Source organism: Pseudorasbora parva, chromosome 21, assembly GCF_024679245.1.
Source record: "Pseudorasbora parva isolate DD20220531a chromosome 21, ASM2467924v1, whole genome shotgun sequence".
Taxonomy (NCBI): domain Eukaryota; kingdom Metazoa; phylum Chordata; class Actinopteri; order Cypriniformes; family Gobionidae; genus Pseudorasbora; species Pseudorasbora parva.
The window spans coordinates 14931530-14942998 of NC_090192.1; the positions used below are offsets into that span (position 1 = coordinate 14931530).

Consider the following 11469-nt stretch of genomic DNA (forward strand, 5'->3'; position numbering starts at 1 on the left):
CAGAGGACACGTTTCCTCTGGTGGAGGTGTGATTTACACCACAGCATAGCACTTGGTGATGTAAGGCTTGGATGCAGCTGTTCGGCTATGGAAAGCCATTCCATCTCTATGCACTGTTTTTTAGCTAATCTGAAGGCCACACAAAGTTTGGAGGTCTGTAGCAAGGTTATATTTATACAAAACCAAAACCAAGACTAAAAGTATTAAAAACTAACAACAGTTACTGAAAAACAAACTGAAAATAAATAATAATTTGCAAAAATAAATAATCGTTTTCATAATTAATATGTTCTCTTAACTGTGGTGGAAAATCTGACCTTTGGCTGTTTAGGAAAATGTTTTGTATATGGCGCTTCATAAGTGTGACGTTAGCTGAGGTGATTAACTGCTGTCGTGTGAAGCGCTCAGTGAAGAACTGAAACGAAGAACATCATTAGTCCTAAGCGGCTGTTCACAAAGAATGTGCTTGTGGCAATAAAATGGAACATTTTAACTTGAGTGCACTGCTTTTAAAATGCCGTTGAATGTGCAACGAGAGACACAAGTGCAACAGCAACTACTAACTACTGTATGTTGGAGATTTCATGTTTGCATAATATTGCCAGGCTGTTTTTACAAACTGTTTTCTACTAATAATATTATTATTATGTAGAAACATTTCCCCAAATTAGGGAATACCAGGACACACACACACACTTTGGAATTTTCATAATTTTTACTTGTATTATTAAAATGTCTGCACAAGAATTAATCTGTACAAACATTAAACTTTGTTGAAATGAAATATCTTGCTTTGGTCTTTGTTCTAGTAACTCTGCTAAACTATAATTACCTAACTGAAACTAAATATATAAACTAAATAGAAATGTGTTCACAAAATAAAAACTCAACTAAAACTACGAAAACTATTTTTGAAACTAACTAAAACTATACTGAAAACAATATTAAAATAAACTGAATATTATGAGAATGTACAACATTAATCCATTTTCCAAATCATATTTTTTGTCTTACCCTGAATTATTTTGGTACACTTATAATAAGTGATTATATTGGGCAGGGCTGGACTGGGGCTAAAATTCGGCTCTGGCATACCCAGCACATCCGGCCCATGAGTTCCCCGTGAATGTTTTTGCTGGGGTTAGGGCCTTAAATTGGCGTATATAAATAAAACTAGGACAAGGACAAATAATGATAGATATTATCGAATTTGCTGCAAATGCAGATAAACTTAATATTGCTTTTTTTGTCACACAGAAATGCCCTTGGCAGTAAAGCACTGATGATTTTGAGCTAGGATGCAGTAAAGTAAATTTATTGCTTTTAAATGCTGTCATCATTTACTCACTCTCGTGTTGTTTCAAACCTGTATGACTTCTGTGAAATACAAAATAAGAAGTTTTGAAGAATGTTGGCAACCAAGCCATTTTGGTTAGGCTACCCTTTGAATATTGTATGAACAAAAAAAACCACACTCAAATTATTTTATTTTATGCTACACAGCAAATTCACACAAATGTATTTATTCATTTAGGTTTGGAATCACATTAGGGTGAGTAAATGATCACATTTTTGGGTTGAACAATCATATTTTTCAAGAGTTAACACATCATTTAAGTAAGACACTGATATTTATCTTTCATGGGGCTATTCGGTTTCATTAAATCTATTAAAAAAAGTAAATAAAACTTTTAAAGAGGAAAAAAAAAAGCTTTGTCCTTAATTTATGGGATCTAGACTTAAAACTGTTTTATAGACTGTATTTTAACTGTAGGCCAGTTTCATTTAAATGTAAGATCATGGTAGTCACAGGGTAAAAACATAGACTGTAAAAATCTTGCTCCTCATTATATGGCTATATGGTTTCCAAAACTATATAAAACATATATAATAAACTATTATATTTGTAAGTAAAAAAAAATGTAAACACCTGTAGAAAATACAAAAACAGCCTCTATAAAAGTGCTTTATATTCTGCAATATTAATTTATGAAATATAGCAGCATTTTTAATAAATGTTTCTTCCAAAACACCATATTTCTTTGCTGTTGCGCTGCAGAGTAAGTTGTGGTAAAGTGAAACGTTTGTGTGTGCCATTTCCACTTTACCTCGTCATGAATAGGCTACATGCTCGCGGCTGTTTTCAGCTGATTCACCACAGAACTGTAATGTTTCCATATCACACGATTGTATAAAACAAAATAAGTCAACGTGCCGTTCACAGAGCAGTATTTAAACGCAGCGGCTGCGCTGTGCGGATATTCACCTTTTGCAGTTCCATGCGCTCAAATAATAAATAAATAAATAGAAAAAAGCGCCTAATATGGAGGGGAGGTCTCTCTCGCTTCGGCTTGTCAATTCAGAAGACAAACCAATGGGCCGCTGTCGCTGCATGTTGTCAGTGGTACAAAATTATTATTATTTTTTTAAACACTATACCGGCCCCAAAGTGCGTCGGCCCACCGGGCAAATGCCCGGTATGCCAGATTACCAGTCCAGCCCTGATATTGGGATTATTTCAGACCGGTCTGGTAGGAGCCGCTGCTGAGGAGAAAAGTCCCTGAAAGACTCGCCATAGGCATAAACAGAGAGAAGTAGCTTCAGCTGCAATGTTCTTCCGCAAGACATATGCAGTTCTGTTTATTCAACAATAGAGAAAAAAGTTATGTACTGCAGCTTTAAAAATGCTAAACTATAATAACCTTGGTCTGTAGCTATTGACTCTGCAAAAAGTTGGCGACTTCTGCACACTGTGCCCCTCAGCATGCGCTGACCCCATTCTGTGATTTTAAATGGCCTACCACTTCGTGGCTGAGTTGCTGTTGTTCTAGGTTCCTTTCACTTTGTTATAATACCACTAACTCTTGATCATGGAACATTTAGTAGTGAGGAAATTCATAAATGGACTTGCATTGCACAGGTGGCAACCTATCACAGACAGTACCACGCTTGAATTCTCTGAGCTCCTGAGAGCGACCCATTCTTTTACATGTTTGTAGAAGCAGTCTGCATGCCTAGGTGCTTGATTTTATGCACCTTTGGCCATGGAAGTGATTGGAACACCTGAATGCAATGATTTGGAGGGGTGTCCCAATACTTTTGGCAATATAGTGTATTTTGAAAGATTCAGTAAACCTTAATGAAATGCATAATCTCCCATGTAATCATCCAATCAGTATTTCAACCATGGAAAGGCATTAATAGCAATTTTGCTGACAGCTAACTGTTTGTTAGCAAGAAAAAAACATAGTAAATATAGATTAATGAGCTGAAATATTTGACTATCATCATCATTTATATAAAAATTGTAATGAAAAACTGTAGACTCAATTTGGAACAATCTTAAAAAGATATTTATGAAGATACAATTAAACAGAATTTGTAATACCTGATGGTGAGTCACAAACGGCTCAATGAGGAAGTTCTTCAAAATCCCTTTCGCCTTCCCAACCTGAAGAACGTGAAAAAAAAACACTTTTGATCAAATGTCAAAATAGTTCTTTATATACTCTTTAAAATTCATGCATATTGCATTTATATAGGTCAGGGGTCTCCAACCTTTTTTCATTTGAGAGCTACTTTTTAAAAATGAAAGTCGCCGAGAGCTACTCATGTTCTACAATACTAAAAACTCTTAAATAATGCATCATAATTCTCATATTAACAACAATCCAAAATGTTTTAGACCTGAAAGAGTGTAGTAGAAGTTCCAGTAGTCGGTACCAATACCATAAACATTTTACGGTACTCATTATTTTGTTACAACAGCAAATTGTTTTTTATTTAAATATTTAAATATTTTTTTTTAAATCAATTAAATTTAAAACATTTATTATTTACGATAATAATAATTATAAGTAAATCATACAGAAACATTTAAAGGCTGTATTCTGTTTAAAAAGTAATCTTGGTTTATACATAAAATATCAAGTGAAAAATAAGGAACCATCTAGGCATAGTTATTAATATTAGGAGAGACGTATTATTATTAGATAGAGATGTAGTTAAATCTACTGTAGGCTCAGCAGTAGCCAAATATATTCTGTCAATTTCGCCACGTTAAACTTCACGTTAAACCAAGCTTTTATTATGACGGGTTGCCGTGAAGACTTTTGAGTGTCTGTGTTCATATGACAGCTTACTTAAATAAAACGTTAAATTCTCACAAAGTGACAGTTTATGTGTCCGTGTGTCCTCATATAGTGGCACAAGGCAGAGACACGCGCCCTCGCTTCTGCGCCCGTTATTCACACAGAGAAGCAGAATTTGCAGGAGTAATATTTAAATAGTAATTTGCAATTTAATATTCACAGACACTAGTATATATATTTGGCTACAGTCTGGAGCCCTGCGCTTGGATTAACACGAAAGCTGCGTGTACCGAATATACTCGGGAGTCGGTAGGCCCCTTACCGGTAATACAGAAATGCTGGTATCGTCATATTTTTTACATTTCACTACCAACATGGTACTAAAGTAGCCTACCTGTACTTGTGACAACTCTACATTTGCATGTTTACTTTTAAATTTCTTCATAAAAAAAAAAATTCTAAGCAAAGTACGTCTTGGCGAGCTACCTCCAATCAGGCCACGAGCTACTGGTAGCTCACGAGCGACGTGTTGGAGACCCATGATATAGGTTTAATGAAGCAAATTTGAATACTATCTAAATAGAAAGGCCCTTAGGTCTGTGTGTGTGTGATACATGTAGCTTGCTATATCAAATATATATATATATATATATATATATATATATATATATATATATATATATATATATATATATATATATATATATATATATCACCAGACTAATAAATACACTCACCTAAAGGATTATTAGGAACACCATACTAATACTGTGTTTGACCCCCTTTCGCCTTCACAACTGCTTTAATTCTACGTGGCATTGATTCAACAAGGTGCTGAAAGCATTCTTTAGAAATGTTGGCCCATATTGCTAGGATAGCTTCTTGCAGTTGATGGAGATTTGTGGGATGCACATCCAGGGCACGAAGCTCCCGTTCCACCACATCCCAAAGATGCTTCAATTGGGTTAAGTTTTGGTGACTGTGGGGGTCATTTTAGTACAGTGAACTCATTGTCATGTTCAAGAAACCAATTTGAAATGATTTGAGCTTTGTGACATGGTGCATTATCCTGCTGGAAGTAGCCATCAGAGGATGGGTACATGGTGCTCATAAAGGGATGGACATGGTCAGAAACAATGCTCAGGTAGGCCGTGGCAATTTAAACAATGCCCAATTGGCACTAAGAGGCCTAAAGTGTGCCAAGAAAACATCCCTCACACCATTACACCACCAACACCAGCCTGCACAGTGGTAACAAGGCATGATGGATCCATGTTCTCATTCTGTTTACGCCAAATTTTGACTTTACTATCTTAATATCTCAACAGAAATCGAGATTTATCAGTCTTCAACTGTCCAATTTTGATGAGCTTGTGCAAATTGTAGCCTCTTTTTCCTATTTGTAGTGGAGATGAGTGGTACCCGGTGGGGTCTTCTGCTGTTGAAGACCATCCGCCTCAAGCCCGTGTTGTGGCTTCACAAATGCTTTGCTGCATACCTCGGTTGTAACGAGTGGTTATTTCAGTCAAAGTTGCTCTTCTATCTGCTTGAATCAGCCGGCCCATTCTCCTCTGACCTCTAGCATCAACAAGTCATTTTCACCCACAGGACTGCCGCATACTGGATGTTTTTCCCTTTTCACACCATTCTTTGTCACCTTCAACCGGCAACCATGCCACGCTCAAAAATGCTAAAATCACCTTTCTTTCCCATTCTGACATTTAGTTTGGAGTTCAGGACATTGTCTTGACCAGGACAACACCCCTAAATGCATTGAAGCAACTGCCATGTGATTGGTTGATTAGATAATTGCATTAATGGGATATTGAACAGGTGTTCCTAATAATCCTTTAGGTGAGTGTATATAACTAATATATATTTTTATTTTATGATCTCAAATTTTTTCATCAGGCTTTTTTTCAATGTCAAAAGTTTTATGTAAGGAGCAATTTCCTTTTACCTGGTAAGCGGCTTTGCTGCATGGATTAAATCTATATATAAATGTCTGCCAGAAAAAAAGTATTCTGTATTTTGTAGATAAAATTTAGGGCAATAAAGTATAGTAAAATTATAACATTAATACATTTGAATGAAAAGCAGTTACTCCAGATGGATGCAAATACAAACTTTTTAAAAGGCCTACTGTGATTTCTGTCATCAGATGTGATTTTAGCCATTCCTGGACACCCTCAAAGTCCAGGTCAACTGCCACCAATCCCAGCTTCCCCCTGCGTTTGATCAGCTGATCTGGCTTCACAACCAGCCTCTGCACAGAGGGACAGACAAATAAATATATTACACTAAAAACCATACAATATTATGAAACCGAAAAACAAGACATATACTCACTTCTGTTAGCAGCCATGGGTGATCCTGTATAAGGCGGTCCCAGACTGTGTCTGCAGTGACAGTGGCGCAGAGGAACCGATTTTGCACGGCTGCCGTGGTGCAGATGTATTTATACAGGAACTCTTTCCCCGTCTGCTCAGAAATGGCCTTAGCAGACATCACGGCCAAGAACACTGAAAGAAAGACAGAAAAAAAACTTTTACAAACTCATTTTAATTAGGATTGTACTGCCGCATAGAGCACATTTTAAGTGGTTTTGTTAAAAAAAACATGTTTGTTAAGTCTGCGAAAATGTTGGGAGAGCCATTTTTCTTAACTCTTGAGTGTCAATTTAAAAAAATTACAAATAGGTCCACAGAGGACAAAAATGTCCATGTCCAAAAAAACTGCCATATAATGTTTTATCTTGGGACCACAGACTTAGGTTTGGTAATTTCGGCAGATCACAAGTAAAAGAAGTTTTAAAAAATGACTTATGAACATTATTTTATATTAAATATTTTATGAAACATGTTGAACTCCAAAATTGCAAGAAAATCAAAGCCAAAGTTGTGTTCCAAATTTGAGATTGATATGAAAAAAAATTCGCTCTCAGTAAGATTGTTTGGGTGCATTTCCAAATTTTCCCCGTTAGATGCCAGTAAAGCTCCACTGGTGCACACAGCAGTTGGATTTGTGATTTTTGGATTGAGTTGAGTTTTTCTCTCTCAAATATTACAAGCACACACAATTTATTACTACACTTATACAAACCACATTATGCAATCCATACCAACACACCCACACAATTATAACTGCATAATTTACCAAATAGGTTCTATAATATGCAAAGCAGAAAACAGAAAAAAGTTTTCTTTATAGGCCAAACCCGACAAAATGGCACCATCTGGTAAAATATAGTAAAAAAATTACATTTTGAAAATATTTTGTGTACCTAGTGCGAAACAGATTCATTAAAATAAATGAAATAGTAAAATTCCAATAAAAAATATGGGTTCTGGGTGCTGAGTTCTCAACACTGTGAAAATAAAAGTCACTTTTGCTACTAATGGACATAAAAGTTTATCTGCCAATGCCAAAACTTATAAAATGCCAAAAGGTCTTGGTGATATATTGGTCAACCACTAATTAAAATTGCAAACTAATAAGCAATTAAACAGAGTGGGCTCACAGGTATTTTGGAGCACGGCAGTCATGTTTTATTTTAGGAGCACTTGTGCTCCTGATTTAAAGGGGTGGTTCTGTGTTTTTTTTCTAGGCTTGGTTGTTTACGGGCGCAGTATAACATGTCTTAATACTTCTTGTTTTTTTTAAACGCTGTATTTTTCTTATATTTTATCTTTATTCCACACCGCCGTCTCCACTGTCTTTTGAACGGCTCGTTTGCTTCCTGCTTTTATGAAGCCCATCCCTCCGAAAAACGCAATGGTCTTAGATTGGTTAGATGGCCAAATGTAGTTTCATGTATTTTTATTGGCTGAAGTGCCAAGCACAGGTTTTACGGAAACGCCGCGCCCCTTACCATTTTGGGCAAAAGTCACATCTGCGGTGACTAGCAAGGGTTTATGATGTTACCAACCCTGGAAGAAGCTTGTTGAAGTCCAAACTGGCCGTTTTTGTAGGCAATAAACTGCCATAACTTTAAAAGACAATATCGCCATTTGCATTGAACTTTCAGTGCTGTAACTTTGCAGATACTGTTTATGCTCAAGCAGCAACATTACACACTAAAGTTAAAAAAGTGAAAATGCATGCAACATTCCCTTTAAAAAAATTGGGAGCACAGAGAAAAAAATTTGAACCACATACTGATTAGTGACAGACATTAACGTTCCCATTACGGAGTGATACTTGCTACCTTAAACTGATTACCAGGGGCATCTTTCTAAATGTATGCATCATCTACTATGGGAAATTCTTGGGAAATTCTATAAAAAAAAGATTTTTTATTTAAACTGGTTTAAAGGGGGGAGGGGGGGTGAAATGCCGTTTCATGCATACTGAGCTTTTTACACTGTTTAAGACTTGGATTCCCATCCTAAACATAGACAACGTTTCAAAAACTAATGTTGGACGTTTGATGGAGTATTTCTGTGTTAAAAATACTCCTTCCGGTTTCTCACAAGTTTCTGAGAGTTTTTTTCGAGTATGGCTCGGCATGACGTTAATAGAGCGGAAGGTCCTTGTATGGGCCGTACGGGCTCTTCTCCCGGTAGGGTGCGTGCGCGTGTGACTAGAGCGAGAGAGGAAATGCACGCCCATAAACACTCTCTCAGGTGCAGATCCATTCGTCGTTATAGTCCGCGCTCCACTTTATTCCTATGGGTGACATCAAGCGACTTCATTGCTTCAGCACAGCATTCCGGGAAGGCAGCGCTGCATTTGAACCGATTTGAAAGCAGAAATGACGGGAAGCTTCACAACATCGCTTTAGTCGCGTCGCAAAGTGGATCTCCACCGTTTACTGCTGTCAGGACTTTACCAAATCATACCGAAGAAGTTTGTTTTTGACGGAGCGGTCCCAGCGATAAAGGTTAGGTCCTGCTTTGGAAGCAGCCGGTGAGTAAAACTGCTTCAAATGTCTATGCTGTTGGCTATCGTCGCGTGAGTAAACATCAGTAAACGACACAATCGCATGTTTCTTCATTCAAATGCGCTAACGGTTAGTCCATTGTTGTTCTATGTATAACGTTACAATAGTCTGACGTGCAAAACCGTTTTGCTTGCTACTGCTAAGGTTTAGTCACATACAATAGTCCATAAAGCGAATCATGTCCTCATAAACTGCGAGTAAAGACACACAAATGTTGACAGGTCACTACCTGTCATAGTACACTACCTTAATACAGTACATACCATAGAGACGGACGTCCTGCTTTTGCTGTTTCTCCTGTTCAATTTATTTCAGCCTCGGAATGATTCTGGATCATATATCTATTAGCTGAGATCGATAGCCATGAGTTTCTCCACACTTGAGGACGTCACCGCTTTGCGCGCTCGTCATTCTTTAGCTCCGGCCACACGATACGCCTCCAGGCGCTCGTTTTTTTCTGGAAAGACTCGGTACAGCCTATATTTTTTTTATAAATATAATAAAACTAAAGACTTTTCGGAGATATGAAGGATGCAATACTACTCTATAGGTACTCAAGATTGACATGAGAGATTGACTGACACTGAGTGTTTCACCCCCCCGTTGATGCCTTTTAAATGAAAAAAAAAATCCATTTTGATTTTATGGTAGCAACAAATAAAAAATCCAGGACAATTTTTTTTTTTTTTTTACAATAACAAACAATTGTATTTGTTATCTATAATTGAAAAGTCATATACACCTAAGATAACTTGAGATTGAGTAAATTATGGGGTCATTTTAATTTTTGGGTGAACTATCCCTTTAATATAGGCAATCAGTTACAAGTGCTAAAAAATTACAAAGGGATATCTGTAATATAGACTTCAAAAATATAGCCTTTACACTTACATACATGTACGTATTGGGAAATGTTTGATAAACGCAGTCATGCAAAGTAAATAAACCTGTTCCTTCCTGAATCTGACCATTTATATTCTCAGCCCTGCTAAAGGTTTGTTGTTTGTTATGACACGTATATTCAAGAGTCCGAATTTGGACAAAACTGACAACTTCAGCTGTATTATGGAATAAAATAGTAGATATTATATCTATCTATCTATCTATCTATCTATCTATCTATCTATCTATCTATCTATCTATCTATCTATCTATATAAACATTTATAAGATGACACAGTGATGAAGTGATGCTAATCTTGTAATGGACACAGAATGGCCCGTCACACATTAACAATTAGGAAACCTAACTGCGAGCGACGGGACAAACACTCCCATTATATTCAATGACGCGGTCTCCACTGTGGAGATATAGTTTGTCGCGGGTCCAAAAACAACATACAAGCCTTGCAAAATAAAGTCAATTCTTACCGGGCAAAACACAAAGTCTGACACTCTTGAAGTTCGCAACTGTCAAACGCTCTCTTCTGCTGAGGGACTCGATGGCTGGATGGAGACGTGTTCTTCTTCTTTAGTTTCCTGGCGGGTTACAGACCATCGTAAAGGATGCATACTGCCACCTACTAGGCTACACTAGAGTATCGTGGCTTCGTTGATCTCCACTTACTTACATCCTAATAAGCTACAACAAATGTAAAAGTGTTCTAACTTTAAAATTGATTTTAGAAAAGGTTGTAGGCCTATACTCTACCTTTAGGCTATTATCTGTAGTTATTTATTATGGCATTTTAATAAGATAATTCTAAGAATCTATAGCCTATAAATAGTCTATAGTATATTTATATATAAACATCATCTTGTTTTACTTAATGTCAGTTGCTGAATCACTCTGACTGGTTTAACTGCACCTAACCCAGTAATAATATTTCTGCTGTACATAGCTATGAGATATTTAATATTTATGGGTTCTGGGATAAAAATCCTAAGGCAACCTTCTCAAAAATTAGCAAATTGTACTAAAGTTCATTATTTTCCATAATGCAATGATAAAAATTAAACATATATTTTCGATTCATTGCACACCAACTGAAATATTTCAGGTCTTTTATTGTTTTAATACTGATGATTTTGGCATACAACTCATGAAAACCCATGAAATCTCAAAAATTATAGCATATTTCAGCCGACCAATAAAAGTGTTTTTTCATACAAAAAAAAGTCAACCTTCAAATAATTATGTTCAGTTATGCACTCAATACTTGGTCGGGAATCCTTTTGCAGAAATGACTGCTTCAATGCTGGATATTTCTACTCCAGACTCAGACCACTGCTTCCGCAGGTCCCCCAAGGTCTGGAATCGGTCCTTCTCCACAATCTTCCTCAGGGTCCGGTCACCTCTTCTCGTTGTGCAGCGTTTTTTGCCACACTTTTTCCTTCCCACAAACTTCCCACTGAGGTGCCTTGATACAGCACTAAGGGAACAGCCTATTCGTTCAGAAATTTCTTTCTGTGTCTTAAGCCTAGTTCACACTGCCCG

The 11469-nt window shown here is 36.8% G+C and overlaps 1 protein-coding gene across 3 annotated transcripts in view; it reads right to left on the bottom strand.

Annotated features, from left to right (window-relative positions):
• aclyb (ATP citrate lyase b) overlaps window positions 1-10539 on the bottom strand; it is a 75910-nt gene extending 65371 nt beyond the window's left edge. For 2 of the 3 annotated variants that reach the window (XM_067429354.1, XM_067429357.1), the window contains exons 1-4: window positions 10404-10539; window positions 6441-6613; window positions 6235-6357; window positions 3389-3451 (exon numbers count right to left, since the gene is read on the bottom strand). In XM_067429354.1, the coding sequence (XP_067285455.1) occupies window positions 3389-3451; window positions 6235-6357; window positions 6441-6599 (345 nt within the window). In that variant the 5' untranslated portion in view covers window positions 6600-6613; window positions 10404-10539. Of the gene's footprint in view, window positions 1-3388; window positions 3452-6218; window positions 6358-6440; window positions 6614-10403 lie in introns of those variants that run through there. The other variant, XM_067429356.1, reaches the window with a different exon arrangement.
• Window positions 10540-11469: the final 930 nt, after the last annotated feature.